Genomic DNA, 20,740 nt, shown 5'->3' on the forward strand with positions numbered 1-20,740 from the left:
ATTATTTGTGATATTTTTTGTGATTGTTTGTGATATCGTAGCGCTGTATTGTTTTTGCATTGCTCTCATTGCCTGCACTGTCATTTGGAGCTGCCTGGTATCGTGGAGCTACATTGTATTGCACTGCTCGCATTGCTTTTTAAGTCATTTGTGCCGGATTGTGCCTCTGCCCATATCTTGGAGACACCACAGACTGTGCCCCAGTCTCGCCCTGTTTCGATTTTGTTTTTGCTGCCATTTTGTTGTTGTTGTGCCTCATAGCCCGTCTCTCCACCCCGCTCCCGCCTCCCAGCTGCTCCTCCCTCGCTCCGCCCCCTCCACTATCCACTTATGACGAATGCATTTGCGCGCAGCGTTCACGCGCAGCGGACGCGCCCCATGCGCGCCAAAGGCGCGCCAATGGTAAGCCCGTCTACGCCCGTCCGCGCCCAGCGCCAAACCCCTTGGCCCCCGCAAAATCCACTCAACCCACATAACGTATGACGCCGCATCCCTCTCTGCACTCAACCCCGGACATCTCCCAGACTGCTACCTAGCCGCCCCAGGACTTACCCATGGACCCTTCACCTGCCACTCCTGCAAGTTCGACTGCATCAGGAACCACACCAAACCCACAAACTCCAAACAGAGCTCCGACACTAACCACCTGAAGTGAATCCTGCTCAATACCCGCTCGGTTCACAAACACGCAACTGAACTATGGAACCTACTAGACACCACATCGCCGGACGTTGCCTTTCTTACAGAAACCTGGATGAACGCCTCATCAGCGCCCGACATCGCCATAGCCATCCCGGACGGCTACAAGATCATCCGAAAGGACCGCATCAACCAAACAGGAGGAGGCATCGCCATCGTCCATAAGAACACCATCCGCATCAAGACCAGTTCCGACGATAACCTCGCAGCCGCCGAACACCTTCACTTCCAGATACACACCGACCCCAAGACCACACTCAGAGGCACCCTCATCTACAGGCCACCAGGACCCCGCACACAATTCAGCGAAGACATCACTGACTTCATCAGCCCACACCCCCTCCCCTCTGAGGACTACATTCTACTGGGAGACCTCAACTTCCACCTGGAAAAAAACAACGACAACAACACCACCACCCTTCTGGACAACCTCGCCAATCTCAGACTCAAACAACTTGTATACACCCTTACCCACTATGCCGGGCACACGCTCGACCCAATCTTCTCCTCCAGCAAGCACATCTCCTTCAACCACGCCACAGGACTCCATTGGACGGACCACAGCTGCGTTCACTTCAACTACAAAAAGACCACGACCCACAACCACCCACAACCAATTCCCCGCAGAAACTGGAACAAAATTACCACCGACCAGCTCTTCACATCGCTTCACCAAAACCCTCCTGCCAAATCATTGGACCCAAACCTTGCAGCCATCAACCTCACACAAAGGATCACCCACAGCGCCGACGAATTAGCACCCTTGAAAAACCATCAAATCAAGCAAGGTAGCAAAAAAGCCCCCTGGTTCAATGATGACCTTAAGAAATCCTATTCAAGATCGTCAAAGAGTTTACCAACCCCACCGCCGGCACCAACGACATCACTCCCTCCCAAGACCTCTGCGACTCTCTAGCCTCGTTCTTCCACAACAAAATCGCTGACATACATAACAGCTTTGGCGACCAGTCCACCCCACCCGCCTCCGAACCAAAACCCCCCTCCAACAACCTTTGCGCCTGGAACCCAATCACCACTGAAGACACCATCCGCTTGATGAACTCCATCCACTCAGGATCGCCAACCGACCCATGTCCCCACCACATTTTCAACAAAGCAGACTCCATCATCGCACCCCATCTCCGAGATGTCATCAACTGCTCCCTCAACTCCGCCACCTTCCCGGAAAGCTGGAAACATGCCGAACTCAGCGCCCTCCTGAAGAAACCCACAGCAGACCCCCGTGAACTTAAGAACTACCGCCCCATTTCGCTCCTCCCATTCCCTGCCAAATTCATTGAGAAAACCGTCAACAGTCAGCTCGCCGCCTTCCTCGAATCCACCGGCTCCCTCGACCCATCACATTCCGGCTTCCGAGCCAAACACAGCACCGAGACCGCCCTAATCGCAGCAACAGATGACATTCGAACTCTACTGGACAATGGAGAAACAGCTGCCCTCATCTTACTTGACCTCTCCGCAGCCTTCGACACAGTCTGTCACAGCACCCTTATACAACGCCTCAGCAACGTCGGAATACAAGGAAAAGCATTGAACTGGATCATCTCGTTCCTCGCCGGAAGAACCCAGAGAGTCCGCCTCCCCCCTTTCAAATCGGTAGCCACTGAAGTCATCTGCGGCGTTCCACAAGGATCATCACTCAGTCCCACCCTCTTCAACGTATACATGAGTCCCCTCGTATCCATGGCGCGCCAACACAACCTCAACATCATCTCCTACGCAGACGACACCCAGCTGATCCTCTCCCTCACCAAAAACCCAAACTCCGCCAAAACCAACCTACACGATGGGATGAAAGAAGTGGCCGAGTGGATGAAGAACAGCCGATTAAAACTGAACTCGGACAAAACGGAAGTCCTCATCTTAGGATCATCCCCCTCCGCTTGGGACGACTCACTGTGGCCACCGGCCCTGGGAAATGCACCCAAACCAACGGACCAAGCATGTAACCTGGGCGTCATCCTGGACTCCTCCCTCTCGATGACCAAACAAGTCAACGCCGTCTCATCATCATGCTTCAACATCCTACGTATGCTCAAAAAAATCTTCCGCTGGATCCCCACCGAAACAAGAAAGACGGTCACCCATGCACTGGTCACTGGCCGACTGGACTACGGAAACACCCTTTACGCCGGAACCACAGCCAAACTACAGAAAAAACTCCAACGCATCCAGAACGCCTCAGCCAGACTCTTCCTAGACATCCCCCGCCAAGCTCACATTTCCGGTCACCTGAAAGCCCTCCACTGGCTTCCTGTCAACAAGAGAATAACGTTCCGTCTCCTCACCCACGCACACAAATCCCTTTACGACCTAGGACCCGAATACCTCAACACGCGCCTGAACTTTTACACCCCCTCCCGCCAACTACGATCGTCCAATCAAGCCCTCGCCGCGATTCCTCGCATCCAAAGATCCACCATGGGGGGAAGATCCTTCTCCTACTTAGCGGCCAAAACCTGGAATTCTCTCCCCACGCACCTCCGCCTCACACAGAACCACCTCTCCTTCAGAAAACAACTTAAAACTTGGATATTCGATAAGTAACGTACACCCCCTCCCTCAAGCGCCTTGAGACCCTCTGGGTGAGTAGTGCGCTATACAAATCTTGACTTGACTTGACTACGGCACAGATGCGTCACGCATCTGTGCCGTTTTTGCCCCATGGTGCGCCGCATTGTAAATGCGGCGCACCATGGGTGGCGGAGCAGCGGCGCAAAATAACTGGCGCATCCCTGGGGATGCACCAGTTATCATAAATCTGCCCCACTGTATGCTCTTCATGCATATCAAAACGCAGGTCTTGCAAAACAAGAACTGTCTTGGAGATTTCTTGTTTGACAGGTAGTAGTATAGGCATTGGATTAAAGAAGAACAACATTTGGGGAAACAATCTATTTTTTTCTCATCTGGTTTACTTTTTAATTTGAGAAGGCTGTAAGTATGAGGCATCTAAAAAGACAAAATTCAGTCATGTTGATTTGGCGTTTGCTTAACAGCATATCCTTTAGCAAATCACTCAAAGTTTGGTAAACGTGTGTTTAACTGTTTTTATTTTGCAGTCTTGCAATTTATTATCTGAATGCAGTTTCAAAAGCATATCAGAATTCCAACGCAGAACTGAAGAAGAAAATGCAGATGGTAATTACACACGCTTCTTACTCAAAGCAGACTTTCCAAAAAATGAGTACACATTTGATAATCCATGTTTATAACAGGGTTGAATTTTGCATTTATTTTTTGTTTACTGATGATTGAAGTCTTTGTAGATACATTTTTGTCCCTGTTTACCATGTAGAGTCAAAGTTCAGTTGCTGGCTGAGATAGCAGCCCTACCATCTGAATAGGTGGTAGACAACCAGGTAGGTTAATGTTGAAGAGGGCAAATTGAAGTTTCCACATAATGATACTGGCTAGGTGTCAAGGATTATTTCGCTTTACCAAATATTTTTCATGCATTATTTCCTTGTTCCACTGTAGGTTTCACAGCAAGATGCCTATTTGTTGCACTTAAACTTCTTACACGCAGCTAAAATATCTTCATAAAGCAGAAATGCAATTTACTCTCTGGAGTGATTTGCATTTCTCAACAGTACACAGGTGTCCAAGTCGAGAGACTTCCATGGTGACAGAAGAATCACCCTGACAAAGCGCTTGGTTTTCGTGCTCACACCCTCCCTCTCCCATTTGGGGTTCCACCGCATTACTTATAAAGTTTGCCCATGGTGTTTCATGTTTAATCCCTGGAGTGTCAGAGGGTACACGTTCATCAGGGTGAATCTTCCTCATCATACTCCATCTTTTCCCAACCTGTAGCAGGGTAGGATGGTGTCTGTGAGAATCAATACACCCCATTCAATTGCAAGTTCGGAAAGGGTGGGATTGGGAATAAAGCATATTGAACCTGCAGAAAGCTGAGCGCGAGAGTCTGCACAGTGCAGCAGCACAAACATAGGCTCTGAAGACAGCAATAGAGCAGGACTAGAAGCAAGGCTCAAGAACAGGTGTGGTGGCAAGAGCAAAGAAGAACGTGAGAAGGATGGAAGAAGAACGCAGCACCTTAACCAGCAACAAGCTGCAGGGTGAATGAGCCAAATCATGTATTTTCTTACTTCATTTGTGGTGGGAGAAAATAGGGTTGAGGCCTGGGGACATTTGCACCTAATGCATACATTAATCACCAGGCAGCCTTAAGGAACATATGTCTGGCAATGGAACCTGGGCAATAAACCACCTAGCTGCACTGGATGCCCAAAATTACAAACTCAAAAACTTCAAGCATGTCAAATGTCACTCTCTAAAATTCAAAGGACATCATTGATCACACCATTGATCACCTATTTTAGAAATGGGGTCTCTAATTGGCAGAGGTACGCACCCTGTCCAAAGAGCAACAACCACACTCGTCAGGGTAAATCAGATACTCTTCCTACGGTAACCTGTACTCACTATCTGGTAGCTTGACAGGGAGCAGGCAGGATTAATTTAAGAGACAATATGTAAAGTATTTATGCAACACTAATGACAGTAAAACAATGTTAACACCTCACAATAATAATCCACACCTGGTTAGATAAATAGAGCGTGATTTGCTGAACACAACAAGACCAAAATGACCAGAATCCAATAAATAGAACTGGAACTATGAATTTTTGAAGATTATATTATAATCCAGTGCTTAAAAGTCAATAGCGATAAAAGTTTACTTGAGGTCACACATGGCATCAAACCTCAACATTGGGACACGCGTCATTGTCAAAAAATGGCACTGCATTGGCATTGAGGTCAAATGCGTCAGTTCTGAGCGGCGCAAAGTCAGGACTGCATGAGTTTTTTACCAGAACAGCACAGAAAACAACTTTTGAGGCCCTGGACTGGAAGGGGCACCTCAGGCAAGGGTAGACGTCCAGGTGCTGGATGAAGTGTTGGATGTCCCTGAGACTGCAGAACAGGAGGCAAGTAGGTGAAGCCCTTTGAGCCACTCTGAGTTCAAGTGGTGAAACTCCAGTCATGCACACCCAGGCAGGGAGGCAGCAGGCATGGCAGCACAGTACAGCAAAAAAAGACTGCTGTCTCAGAGCAGCAGTCCCACAGAGTAGCAGTCCTTCAGCAGCACAGCATTCCTTCTTCCTGGCAGAGTATCCATAGTTCCAGAAGTGTACCGATTTGGTGGTGTCTGAGGTCCAGTATTCATAGCCTAGTGCCCTGCTCCTAGAAGATGTGAGAAGTTTCTGGAAAGGCCCTTTGAACTTGTAGAAGTTTCCTACCTCCCTTGCCCGGGCTTCAAGCTGGTTGCACCAACATTACAGGGTTGTTAAGCCTAATGTGAGAAGACTGGGCACAGCCTAATCAGATGTAAGTGTGAGCTCCCTCTCCCCCTTTCTGCCCAGGAAGGCTATCAGAATGCAGATGAATGCAGAAGAGTGCTCTGTCACACCCACCCTTCCTGTGTTTGTGGCTGTCTGGAGGGAATGCACAAAGCGTAGCTGTTGCCTTGTCCAGACGTGTATTGGAGAAAGGCTGCAGGCCCAAAGAGCAAAGTTAGGAGCAGAGAAATGTCCACTTTCTAAAAGTGGCATTTCTAAGATAGCAATGTAAAATTCAACTTTAACACTAAAGAGGATTTACCATTACTATCCTAAAGATATGGACCATGAACTAATTACTCCTTTTTAATCAGGAATTACAGCTTAAAAGTGTTTTAAGGAATTCCCAATGTTAGCCTATGAGAGGATTAAGCTTCATAGTAGTGCAAAACAAATGCAGATGTTTGTCACTGCCAGGACATGTAAAACTAAAAGTACATATCCTACCTTTTACTTACACAGCACCCTGCCCTTAAGGCTACCTTGGGCCTACCTTAGGAGTGACCTATGTATCATAAAAAGGGAGCTTAAGGCTTAGCAAGGGGTTTTAAATGCCAAGTCGACATGGCAGTGAAACTGCACATACAGGCCCCAGCAGTGGCAACCCTGAGACCTGTTTGCAGGGCTACTTAAGTGTGAGGCAGAATCACTGCTGCAGGTCCACTAGTAGCCTTTAATTAACTGGCATGGGGTACATATAGTGCACTTTACTAGGGACTTATAAGTAAATAAAAAATGACAATTGTGGATACACCAATGTTACCATGCTTTAGGATAGTGAGCATAATTCACTTTAGCACTTGTTAGCAGTGATAAAATGACCAGACTCCTAAAACCACAAAAAAAAAATCCAGCAAAAAGGGAAGAAAAAGGAAAAAGTCACAGGCATTGGTCATGTCACCAGGAGTCTGGAAGGGTGGGGGCCGTATTTGCCGGGGGCGGTTTTACAGCAGTGATGCAAAATCTGTCCCCAGTACTAAAAGCAGCAGTGCTTCACACTTGCACCACCTCCCTCCCCGGGACGGGGGCCTTGTCCAACAAAATCGCCAGGTCTGCTTTGGGTTCCCAGTCCAATCTTGCTAGGGGTGACCCTGCAGAAAGGACCATTTCCAGCAACATCACTGATGACATCTTCCACCCAGCTCACCTTTGCTTCTGATAATGAAGAATAAATAGTAAATGTAAATTGATACTTGTTTAGCACACTACTCACCACAAGGGTCTCAAGGCGCTTGTACAAATACCGCTGTGGAACCCATCCTGGCTCTCCCTGTGAGGTGTCCACTCCTGGGCACCCCCAAGGTGGAGGCCAGGCATCCTTAGCGTTGTGGGGGCCGTTGTGGATATTAAGCAAGCTATTGCCCAGAGTTGTAGAGTGGGACTCCATAATTGGAATAGGCACCGAGGCGAGAATTATCAGGTCCGTGGAAATTTGAGCCCAAGACCCACCAAGGCGTGGAATTGAACCCTGGTCCCGGGCTAGACCTCTGCATCAGGGTCTGCCGCTCTAACCATTGAGCCACACTTCCCCACATAGAGCGCTACCTTTACACTGAAATGACTGTAGTTTCTGTACTGCTGATTTGTGTAATACATTCCAAGAACATTACACTAGTACTGTGTATTTAAAGCTTTATGGGATTATGTAGGGTATCTGAAAAGCTGCAATCAGGACAATGGCTGTTTGTGGTAAGGACTTTGGCACTGTACAAAGTTTGTCAATATGTAAGCTTTAGGCTCTTTATAAGTAGTGTCTAAATCGGCGTTTCTAGATATTAGACGTTTTTGTAACTTAAAGTTGCGTAGTTTCCTTAGGCAGTTGATCCTTTGAATAGAGGCTTGGCCAGGGTGAAGGCTGTCGATATTAGAAAGTTTGGTAGCTACATGGATGTGGTTCTAAATTGAAAGTGTCCTTTCTCTAGTGCATTTTGCACTGGACAAAGGCTGGTTTCAGTGGTTTGCATATCGTGAAAGTAGTCCATACCACTAGTGTGTGCTGTAAAGGGTGAACACTATGCATACTACAGTGTGCAGAGACAGTGATTTAGGGAATGTGGACAGTTACTTGATCCTAGTTGGATGTGGTGTACTGCAGCCCTTTCTGCTCTTACATCTGTAGAAGATGAAAGCTGTTACTAGTTGTTGTGGCGAGCGACTTCGGAATTCATTCGAACCTCTGTACTGTTCAATGAGTGTATACTGAAAGTTGTGACATTATTTTTAAGTGTAGTCACTGGCGTAGCTAGGGGGGGCTGAGGGGGGGCGGTCCGCCCCAGGCGGCGCTATTTTGAGGGCGGCGGCCGCACGGCACTGGCCAGTTGCGGTGGCCTTTATAATTTATTTGGGGACATTGACTTCTGTCAGTCAGTGTTCTCAAATAAATTATAAAGGCTGCCGTAATGGGCGGGCCAGTGCCACGCGGCCACCGTTTTGCAAGCACTACTCCAGCATGCTTGAGGGCTTCTGCTGCAATCATGCTGTTCTCGGCTCTGTGCAGGCGCAGCAGCACCGCACCGCACGTCAGAGCAGGAGCCCTCGAGCTCTCCTGACCCCAACGTGACAACGCGCGTTAGTTAACCTCTACCGCGCTAGCGGGTTTTTCCGCTGTGCGCTGAAATTTGAAAATCGCGCTGTTTATGACAAAGCCAGCTCGTCATCCGCGTAGCGCAGGTAACGCCCATGACGAGCTGGCTTTTTCATCAGCGCTGAATGGGTTAACTATGGAAGCTCCCGAGTTCCTCAACTCTGCCTCCAGTCCCTGTGCTGCTCAAACGCGCTCGAGCCTGCAAGGTGAGGGCTTCCTTGTGGCGGCGCTGCCCAGAGTGTTGGCAAAAAAGCAGAAAGTCCTGCCCAGGCCTGTACTTGTCGCCTGGCAGGCCAGAGGGCGAGGCCGGCACCCGGGGCACCTGTTTGTTTAGCTGTGCTCTATCTCCTTGGGTACCGCGGGCACTCGGCCATGCTGCAGTCCCACGCAACTTGAAATCTTGGCACCACAGCTTGCTCAGCCTTCCCTCGTTCACGGTGAGCTTAAATTGAGCACCACCGGGCAGGTGCCTAAACAACACTCATTTATAGCATTTCCAATCGGTCGACCTCTAGGAGCAAGCGCTATAAAGCCATGTATTATTAAATGTAGTAGAGGTATTTCTATTCTGTGCCACGACAAATAAATCACTTTTAAGTTGCTGCTGGCCGAGAGCGCTAACACCGCTGGGCGCGCAAAGCTAGGCTCACATTTCACTTGTCTAGACAAGTGCTCACTTATTTGTATCCTTTTGCTAAACTAATTGCTTCTAGGTGCTTCATAGAGCCGCGCCGGGCCTGGGGTCGTGATTGCGAAGCTTGGTTTGCCGGTGTCTTTAGGTAGTGAAGGAGTTGTAGGGTCTGTAAAGCCCGAGTCCGGGCCCGGTAGCATCAGGGTGCTGTAGGGAGCTCGTGTACCAGTCCTGGAAGTCCAACTGGACAGAGCAGAGCCGGGCCAAACAGGGCAGAGAAGCACTTTTTTAATGTTTATTAAACACCAGGGGTTACTTTTTAATGATGGTGCATGTCAGGATGATGGTTTATGTGATTGTTACATGTTTTTAATGATGCTGCTTTTCATGTTTTATGGACATTTGTCTTAATAAACTTCACAATTGCTCCTACAACCAGAAGAGACTAGACTAGATAGGAAGCTCTGTACGACTTCAAGGCACACGCTGCTGAGCTGGGGGATCGGCTCCTCGAAGCGCAACAGCTCCACCTATTCAGAGTGCACTGAGGGGCAAAGTGATCCAGGAGAGAGCTCCTGAACTCACTCTTTGCGTGTTTGTGATGGCTGAGCGAGGTCCTGCTACCTCTTGAGAGATAGCTAACCGAAGATAAGCATTTTTTTGTAAGCGTCTGCCCTCATACAGCGCAAAACGTGGAAGGTTGCATCGTACGTTATGTAGTGCTTCATACTCATGACAAGGTCACTAAGCGCTCTGATGTGTATATGGGGGCACTGGGGACTTTGTCTGCTTCCCTTGCAAGAGGGCTGCCTCATTAAAAGAGCGCGAGGATGGAAGAGGGTTGGGATTTAGATTCTGGAGAGAGGAGAAGGGGAGGAGAGTACTGAAAGTCGAGGTGTCTGGGGAATAGAAGAGCCCACTGAATGTAGACGTCTGTGTGAGGAGTTTGTAGGACGAGTCTGTGGAGTGGAAGAGACTGGGGACTGGGAGAGTCTGCGGAGTGGAACATGGAAGAGGGTGGGGGGAGTGTTTGGGAACTGGAAGAGTCTGCAAGTAAAGATTCTGGGTAGGGAGAGTCTGGGGAGTGGAAGAGGCCGAAGACTGGGATAGGCTGCAGAGTCGAAAAATGCAATAGGTCTCACCTGTCATTAAGTTAAAGCCATTTGCTTTTATTATACAATACCATTAGCCAAGCAAATGGCTTTAACTTAATCAAAGGCGAGACCTGTTGCATTTTCAATGCTTGTTTTTCGAGTGCATCTGCCACAACATACCACAGAATCCACCCTTGTTTTCCATTGAATGGAGGTGCCAGATACCTAAAGAATGTAACTGAAACATGCAAAACCCGTAGTATTATATTATGGATTCGGAGTACTGTCCCAGTCTGTGCCGCAGCACACACTCCAGTCTGTGCACAAAACTGGGACAGTGTGCTGTATTACGAATATTTGATCCCCCTGCAGGCCTTCATGATCGAGGTAACTATTAGCGGCGATACTACATGTCTCTCGGACCTCTTTCAGGTGCTCGCCGTCCTTTTTCCCCAGCACCCCCCCCAGGGGGGCGGCAATATGAAGGGTAGCCCCGGGCACCACAAGCTCTAGCTACGCCTCTGAGTGTAGTTAGATTTATTTTTAATGTGATGACTGTGTGTTTTACATGTTCTAAAGGATTAGACTCTGAGCTGCATTACCTTACCAAGTCAATAGGTATGCGTTACATCTAGCATGTTTAACTTATTTGGCATAATTTCAATATCCTGCAAATCTTTCAAGGTGGCATCCATGTTAAAAGAAGGTGTACAAAACAGGCGGGTCATAGAAATATGTCGTTGCAGCTGTCATTACATAGGACATAGAGATGTTTTCAATGCTTAATTAATAATTCTTTTTTAAGTTCAAGTAGAATTTTATTAGGATAAACAAAATTGGTAATACAAAGAATGAAATGGAATACATCATCATCAAAAAGTATAATAGACTAGGGTGCCACAGTAAATATCAAAAGATAAAGAATGCAAAGGGGGAAAAGGAAAAAAGGAAATTAAAAAGTAAATGAGGCTGGAAACTTAAAATATACACTGTAAGAGGCTTAGTAACATGGGAAACAATGCAAGTATATGCGGAAAAGTAAATACTAGAGAAAAAGAAGGAACGAAAGGTAACTCAAGGGGGTTTCGAAACTTCTTGCTGAAATGGGGGTAAGTGAGAGGAACGCTTGGCACAAACATCCAGATAGAGGGTGATAGGAAGCCATAACACATGTCTTTTCGGGGCTAGGGTGAGGGGATAAACAAATGCAGTATCCAGTCTGTGATTATAACATACATTGAACCACCAAGCTTTGAAAGTAATACCCTTTGAGTCTTTCCAATTAACAGTAATCTGTTGAAACGCAAGAGCTAATAACAAATCAATAATATGAACATTCGTTTCAACTACGGTCCAGGAAGAAGAAAGTGAGCCAAGGAAAATGTCAGGGAGAGAAAAGGGGATAGAAGTCTGGAAAATAGAATTGATTTGGTTCCATACCTTAATCCAAAATGCGTGCGTAAGAGGACAGAGGAAGAGCATGTGAAAAAGCGTGGCATTGGGAGCAGAGCAAGACCAGCAGAGGTCCGGGACCGAAGGGAATCTTCTATTAAGGATAGATGGCGTATAAAGGAGTCGATTATAAAGGAAGAAAAGTGTTTGTGTAAGAGAGGCAGCTCTAGAGGATTTGCGGAGCTTAGTCCAAATTTTATCCCACAGGGAGGTGGGCCAAGATACGGCAAGGTCAGATTCCCACTGCTCTTCCACTGTGGTTTTTGGCCGAGGCGATGGAGGGTTGTGAAGGGAGTGATAGATGGAAGATGCTGAAGAGTTGGAGCGCAGTTGGGAATGTATAGAAGAAATTGGAGTAGTAGAGATCGCAGGCGGAGAAGAATGAGGAAGGGAGTCATATACAGACATAACTGCAGTCTTGAGTAGGATGTATTTATGGATAAAGGAGGGGGGGAGAGAGAAGGTTCGGCTAAGATCAGAAAAAGATGTGAAGACAGACCCAGTAAAGAGGTGGGAAACCCAGATTAAACCCCGCTGCCTCCAAGTTTTCCAGTAAAAAGGTTTCAGGTTGATGAGAATGCTATTATTATACCAGATAGTGGTGGTAAGAAGTTCAGTGATGGAGGAGGGTGGATCTGGAGCAGAAGCTAAAAGTAGTTTCGCAGTGTATTTGTGAATTGGAGTGGACAAGAATTGGGGTTTGCGAGAGAAGGAGAGATATTCAGCAAAGGAGAAGGAGAAAGAGAAAGGCGTTCGAGTTCAGCCCATAGGGGAAGAGGCTCGATAGGATCTTTAAGCCAGATAGAAGCTTGTTTCAGGAGGAAAGCTTTGTGATAAGCGGGAAAATTTGGGAAATTAACCCCACCCTCCGATTTGGGGAGACGCAGTCGTGATAGAGACATGCGCGGTTTCTTGCCAGACCATAAAAAGGAGGATAAAGTGTTATTGATTTTTACAAAAAATTTGGCAGGGATGCAAACAGGAATATTAGAAATGGTATAGAGGACAATTGGGGATAGCATCATCTTGATGGTGTCAAGGCGGGCCCACCAGGAGAGGTAGAGGGGATGCCATCTGGAGGTGAGGTCAGATAATTTCTGGGTACATGTAGTTAGGCATAATGAGATAGTATCTGAGATAGAAGGAGTAATATGCAAACCGAGGTATTTTATGTGGGTCGGACTCCATTTGAAATTGGATGCTACAAAGTCAGGCTTGAAGGTGAATTTTGTGAGGGGAAGAATTTCACATTTATCGTTGTTCAGTTTATAACCAGAGAGATGGGAGTAAACGTTAACTTCGGCAAGGAAAGCTGGGATGGAGACAGATGGATTCGAAATGAAGAGTAAAATGTCGTCTGCGTAGGCAGCTAACTTGATTTGCGAATGAGAAAGAGGGAAACCATGAATGTTTGGGTTTTGACGTAGCTTGGATAGAAAAGGTTCCAGAGCAAGGTTAAAGAGAAAAGGGGAGAGAGGGCAGCCTTGCCTAACGCCTCTGCCAAGGTTAAAAAATGAGGAAATTAGGCCATTGGCACAAACTGCTGCTCTAGGGTTTGTATAAAGAAAGGAGATGAGGGAAATAAAATTAGGGCCAAACCCAAACCATTTGAATGCAGAGAAACGAAAAGACCATTCTACCCTATCAAATGCCTTCTCGGCGTCTAAGGCGATTGCGGCTAGGGAATCACTAAAACGTGATGACTTAGAAAGAACATTAAAGAGGAGTCTGGTGTTATCTGAAATAAAGCGACCCTTAACAAATCCTGATTGTTCAGGACCAAGGAGGTCTGGGAGAAAAGGATCTAATCTGATGGCTAAAGATTTGGCATATAATTTATAATCAATGTTGACGAGTGATATCGGTCTGTAATTCTTACAGTGTTGAGTGTCCTTCCCTTCCTTTGGTATAATGCAAATATAAGCATCTGAAAAAGTGCCCGAGAAAGCACCACTAGTTTTGAAGGAATCAAGAAGTTGATGTAGTTTGGGTAACAAAAGAGTGGCAAAATGTTGATAAAATTCGACAGTGAAACCATCTGGGCCGGGGGCTTTGTCTTTCTTAAGAGAGTGAAGTGCAGTGTGTAATTCGCGAATGGTGAGGGGAGTTTCAAGGGAGGCCAACTCAACAGGAAAGTTGGGAGGAGGTTGAATGTTCATAAAGAAGGTGGAAAGAGAGTGAGCAGAGGGTTGAGTTCCAGAAGAGTAAAGTGAAGAATAGAAACGAGAAAATTCCTCCAAAATATCAGTATCTTTATGTTGCAGGACATTATTAACATCGAAAACAGACTCAATATTCAATTTGTTTTGTTTAACTTTCAAATAATTAGCAAGAACTTTCCCCGCCTTATTTTTCCCACCATAAAATTTCGAACTGGATTTCAATAAGTACAACGATGCATCTTCAGTAGACTGTTTGTTATAATTCATTTTCGCATTTACAAGAGCTGTTAAACTGTCCTGGGTGTGAGAGGTATAAAAGGAGTGTTCTAGAGCTTTGATCTGAGATAAAAGGTCACTGGTACGTTTACGGGCAAGTTTACGCTTTGCGGCAACATGTCTGATGATAAAGTCTCTGGCCGCAGCTTTGTAAGCGTCCCAAATAGTGTGAGTGGCTAAGGAGGGAGTATCATTAATGACAAAAAATTCGGTAGTAAACTCAATAAAGGAGGCAGTAAACTTGGGATCAAGGAGGAGGGTATTGTTGAAACGCCATCTCTTAGGGCCGGTGGATTTGGGTAGAATATCAATCTGAATGAGGACTGGGGCGTGATCAGAAAAAACAATGGGGCCAATCTCAGCGTGGGTGAGGGATTGGGATACATGGTGAGAGAGAAAGATATAGTCAATACGTGATTGGGAGTGGTGAACCGGGGAGTAGAATGTAAATTCTTTACTGGTTGGGTTACATATTCGTCAAGCATCAACTAGATTATGTTGAGAAATGGCGTGGGTGAACAGCTTATGGGATTTGTTAGGAATAAAAAAAGATTTGGAGTGTCTGTCCAAAAAGGGATCCAATGGCATATTGCAATCGCCTGCTAAAATGAAATTGTCATCAATACATTCAGTAATACGAGAGGCAAACGCATTCCAAAAAATAGGGTTCCCACCTGTGGGGGCATAGACATTAAGCAGGGAAAAAGGGACACCTTTTGAGGAAAGTTTAACAAATAACCATCTGCCATCAGGGTCAGATTCGGAGTGCAATACAGAATGGGAAAAAGACTTTCGAATTAACAAAGCAACACCATTTCTTTTGCCATCACCAGGAGCTGAAAAAACCTTTCCCACCCAACCTCTTTGGAGTTTAGCAGCCTCAGTATCAGATAAATGGGTTTCTTGCAGGAAGGCGACATCTACATTCAATTTAGCTAAATGGGAAAGGATCTTTTGCCTCTTAATGGGCGAGTTTAAACCTTTAACGTTCCAAGAAACAACGCGTACTGACATCAAAAATAATTAGGAAGGGAAAGTGTAAATAAGGAACATAAGAAAGCCTCATAAATGATGAGAAATGAGAAAAAGGGGGAAAAAAAGAGAAGGAAAAGGGAGAAAGGAAAAGCAGAAAGTGTTGGAAGAGAAGAGAGCTCAAAGGAGAATCTAGCAAAAGTAATGCAAAAAAAGACCGCAGAGGAAAACAGAGTCAGTGGAGAAAATGGAGAAAACTGATGAAATGAATAGGAAGAAAAGGAAAAGAGCCAGATAGAGAGAACAGCAAGGAAATCAATGTCGAGAAACCTGATGAAGAAGAAGAAGAAAAAGAACGATGTGGCAGGATAATTGAGTAGTGAGAAAGAGAGAAAGAGAAAAGCGAACCAAAAGGAAGAGAAGTCAATAGAGAAGAGAAACATAAGAAAGTGTATAGAAAATGCAGTGTAAAAATGACGAGAAGAGAGAAACGAAATCAACCAAGAGAATAAAAAAAGGAATAGAGCATGAAGAAGAAACATGAAGAGGACAGGTTCAAGTAGACAAAACCAACTAACGATGATGAGGAGATTGACAACTAGGAAGGGAGAACGAGCAGATACTTACAAGGGTGAAGAAATAAGGGTATAAAATCTGGAGGGAGGACGAAAGGGATGAAAACGAAGATGAGACGAGGGGGGTAAGGCCAACCAACGAAGGGCAGGAAACGGGGCAACGAAACGTCCAGCCAGGTAGACATGACGGGGCGCTAGAATAGGGATCTGCAAAAGAAGGAAAACAGCATAGTTAGGTGAGAAGAGATATCACAGGGAAAACAATGAGAATAAGACAAACATGTCAAAAATGCAATAGACAGCAAAATGGGTCATCTAGTCAAAAAGGACTAGTCATGAACAAGGTTGAGGATTAACAATCGGTACAACGAGGAAAACAGGGATAAAAAGGGTAACAGAGCATCAGGAAATCCAAGGGTAACAATGTGAAAAGTCACGGAGGAAATGAGGATGAAGAACCGGAGCTGGAGAATTCCATGTTAACAGGACCGCAGGAGTTGAGGAAACTTCGAAGTCGTACTGGCTCTTCATAGGTTGTGGTCTTATTGTTGTGGGTAACCTTGAATAAACAAGGATGGAATAGGCCATATCTTGCTCCAATAGATCGAAGTTCTGCTCTCATGTCCAGGAAGGCTTTACGTCGACTTGCAGTGGCCTTGGCGTAGTCTTGGGCGAAGAAAAGGGTGGAATCAGACCAAGTTAGGCGTGGAGAAGCTTTAGCAGCCAAGAGGACCTTCAAAAGATCTGTGTATTCCAGAAAATACATTATGACTCCTCTAGGCTTTGCAGTAGGAGAAGTAGAAGAGGGGAGTCGGCCAAGCCTGTGGGCACGCTGAATATTTAGCGTGGTGCCTTCGGGTAGGTGCAGAAGCTTGGGCAAAAAGGACTTGTAGAAAGTGATAGGATCATTCCCCTCGCTACCTTCTTTCAGGCCATAAAGAGGAAGATTATTACGTCTATTTCTATTTTCAAGGTCCTCCACCTGCTTCTGGAGAGAGGACAACTGCGTATCTATGTGGGGAATTTTGATGGCTGATTCCTGAAGCGTTGAGACAAATTTTTCCACATTGGAGACCCTGGCATCCATCTGAGACCAATTGTCGGTAAGCGTTTGCAACTTGGCGTTGGTCTCCTCCATGTATGGGCGTAATGCTCTAATCTCCTCAAGTATCAGTTCCATGGAGATGGCTGAGGAGGGTGTCGTGGGAGAAGGGGGGTTCTTCTTTAATCTCTTTGGAGTGGTTTTAGAGGAGTTCTGTGAAGGAGCATCCATTGTAGACAGCGAGTCACAGGCGCCAAGGGATGTAGAAGCTTCTAAGTGAGCTAGCGCTGAAAATAGTTTGGAGTTTTTGATGTAATTGCGCTTAGGGGTCTTGCTGGGATTATTCGCCATGCAAGCGTGCGTGAAAAGGATTGTAGAAGACGCACGAACAAAGTCTAAAGTAGCAAAAATGGGTATTAGAAGCAAACAGCAGGAAGTCATATAAAAGAGCCAAAAAAGGGTCAATGTATATTGTGACACAAGAAAAATATCAAAATGGCCAAAGGAGAAAGGTAACTCCTATTATGGAACGCAATAGGATTGGAAATAAGAGAAGTGCATCACAAAATGGCGGCTCTCTCTGAGGAGAATGCGAAAAACCAAATGTTTCCCATTTATGGAGCCAAGGAGCAAAGAAGAGTCACCTGAGTCGGTTCAAAGGCTGTCCCCATGGTGGTAGATAAGATGAGGACAAAACAGGAAGCTGCATGGTGCTGGAAGGCAGACGTGAAGGAACATCGCGTCGATGAGCAGCTCCGCTGTGGAAAACAAGATGGCGGTCGCGGCCGCTTCAGAGCCGCGACCGGAACGAAAATGGAAAACTGCGTGTGTAGGGGCTTCAAACCACGGCAGAAGTCCTCACGCTGGAAGCCTGGCGCTGTCCCATGTTTGGCGCTGTTCCTGCGGTGGAAATTGGTGAGCGCGAACCGCCAGTCAACTCTGGCGCGGACGGAGCTCTACCGCCGCACCGCCATTCGGATCGGGCACTTAGCCACGCCCCCCTTAATTAATAATTCTAATTGTGCTCTGTGACCTGCACATCGTCCTGTCTGCTTCATATGGCAGAAAGCTGTGACATCACAACTCAAGCGCTGTACGTTATTACAATTGAACACTACGTCACGTTTACAGATGACTAATAATGGTGCATTGAGACTGTAATAGGAAAATCAGAAACATGTTTTTATAAGTAGATTACTTTCTTAATATATTCTCTTGCTATGATTCTGTATGGGCTCAATATACCCCTGTGCTATGATTCTGTGTTTTTGAATGACGTCCAAATGGCATAAGAGTAAAGGGAATGCTTCCTGGCCTAACGAAGAGAGTAAGATGCTCACATTGGTCTAAGAGTTCTCTATGTCATATGAATTTCATAACTGGGTATTTTTTGATATTTTATGCAGAACCAGTAATTATTAAACATAGTAGGTGATTGTACATAATTGTGTTTGACCCAAAAGTATGCATTTTTGTTAGGCTGTATTTTTTCGATAAAACTTGTAGGTCATTATACTGGACACATGTTAGAATACGTGAAAAAGAATAAACTATTGCTATGTGTAATATAAATGTCAGTTCTGATAGTATTTGTCCTTTTTGTTTATGTGTAGCAACGCGAGGAAGAAAAAAATAAGAGAAATAACACAGCCACAACAAATGAAACTACAAAGGATTTGGAGGATTTGCTCCCTCCTAGTGCAAAGCTAGCTCTAAAAAATGGGCCAATTCCAGCAGGTAATTGATTTGAGTTCATTTCATGCTGAAAATAGCTTTAACAAAATATTCCTAAAATTATCTGAACTATAATAAGGGGGGCTTTTTAAAGATTTGTATTTAAGAAGGAAATGACTGTTGAATTTTCTAATATTTTAAATGTGGAGTCCAAACAATGATTCTGAAAATTATGTTAGCGTTTAAAGTCAGAGTGCATTTTAGAGGAGCCACACACAGAAACATGCTGTGCTTTCAATTCTATGCCTATTGGCACATGTTTCCTTGTTATCACGCTACATTATCAATTGAAGCATAAATGTATGTTACTCTGACATGAATAAGGAAATTTGAGAAAGATATGTTACACCTTCGTTGTACACAGAGAAAAAAGTCCCTGTTTCAGCTTTGACCTTCACTGAACATCTACATAATATACTCACTGAGTTCCAAAGCTGAACAACATGGTGGCCATTTGAGTGAAGTGGGTATGCGGCACACCAGATACAGTTTGGATCAGGGACCAAGCACACTAAAGAACTAGGACTCATGGAGAGGAAACTCCAAAGGCCTATTACAAGCTGATTGCTTCATAGATAACCCAGGACATAGCCTGAGACAGAAAATATTGATGCTGTAACTAAAAGAAGGAACACTAAGGGCCATATGTCTCAAGGCCAAATGAGTTCGCAAACGCTGAAATTCGCAGAATTTCGGCGTTTGTGAACTCATTTTCGCAAAATGGTATGTTTGAAAGAATTTGGGTGCAAAATAAGGAATTGCAAAATTTGCCATTCCTTATTTTGCGATTGCATTTAAGGAATCGCAATTCCTTAAATGCAAAGTATTAAGCAAAAAAAAATTCCAAAATGCCCTTAAGGAATCGCAAATTACCACCAACTTCTAGTTGGTGGTAAGTTGCGATTTCCTTGAAAAATGCACATTTCAGCATTTTTTAAAGTGCCATGTGACGCACATACATGCCCTTAGGGCATGCATGTGCACCACATGTGCACCCATGCTTATTTCAGGGGTGCAACAGGGTGTCCTTTGGACACCCCTGCACCCTTGAAATTATTTTCAATTTGCGATTAGCAAATTGCGAATCGCAAATTGAGAAAAAAATCCCATTCCTTCCTATGGGCCTCCTGGCCCATAGAAATGAATGGGAAAGTATTCAATCCAATTTGCGAATTCGCAATTAAGGAATATCAAGAAATCGCTAAAAAGTTGCATTTTTCTTGCTACATACCATTTTGCGATTCTGAAATAGCGAATTCTTAAAAATCGCTATTACAGAATCTCAAATTGGTTCCTTGATACATATGGCCCTAAGACCGGCCAACTACCTAGTAGCCACTAGACTGTAAGATGTGGAGCGATGTGGCAAAGGGAAAGAGTAGAGGGGTGACTCCACATGCTGTACAATGCAGCAGTGTTGAAGCTTACACAGACAGTGTGTTGGAGTGAGTCAGAACATCCCTAGGGTCTGAATAAAGCAGCGTATAAGTGCAGGATAGTTAGTTCCTCATCTGGGCATTGCTTTCGACTTATGGAACACCTTGTTACCCTATCTTGCAAATCGCTACCTGCACTTTGATCAATCAAGCGGAACATTGTTTTGGTTTTCTGCATGTGTTGACAGCAAGCCTGTTCTAACCATTGTGGAACTGTATAAAATGAAGTGGTTCCCTATCTTTACTTAGGGGGCTACCATTTGGGGTTATCACGAGTGCTTGAAGATGCAGTATGAGGAGAACCACTTCTGTAGGAGGGTGTCGGTCCTGGGTCCTGCTAGTCCTAGTTTTTCTGTACCTGTAAAACTTGCTGACTTGCGACAACAGAAAGCATGCCTAAAGTGAGAGATCTGGGTAGCCTGGCACAACAACGAGGATACCCTTTGGGTAAAACTGCATGCAGACACCAAATTAAAAAACAGTGCAAGATTTTGGGAAACTATAAAAAGATTTACTCACCCAATGCACAAGGGCCTGTCTTCAAATATATCTGAAGAGGACTGGGCCACTTTTCTTGAAAACTACTTTAAGCAAGGAAGGTCTGCTTCGCACTTGAAACCAGCATTGATTCTACAAAGCGGTATAGGATCTCAAAGCATCAAGTCAATGAGGGAAATGTAATTTCTGAGGAACTGT

The 20,740-nt window shown here is 45.3% G+C and overlaps 1 protein-coding gene across 1 annotated transcript in view; it reads left to right on the top strand.

Annotated features, from left to right (window-relative positions):
- LOC144820192 (transmembrane channel-like protein 2-A) overlaps window positions 1-18,619 on the top strand; it is a 583,588-nt gene extending 564,969 nt beyond the window's left edge. The window contains exons 16-17 of the mRNA XM_078677803.1: window positions 3,783-3,861; window positions 18,488-18,619. Of these exons, the coding sequence (XP_078533929.1) occupies window positions 3,783-3,861; window positions 18,488-18,619 (211 nt within the window). The remainder of the gene's footprint in view (window positions 1-3,782; window positions 3,862-18,487) is intronic.
- Window positions 18,620-20,740: the final 2,121 nt, after the last annotated feature.

The sequence above is a fragment of the Lissotriton helveticus genome, chromosome 2_1 (genome assembly GCF_964261635.1).
Source record: "Lissotriton helveticus chromosome 2_1, aLisHel1.1, whole genome shotgun sequence".
Classification (NCBI taxonomy): domain Eukaryota; kingdom Metazoa; phylum Chordata; class Amphibia; order Caudata; family Salamandridae; genus Lissotriton; species Lissotriton helveticus.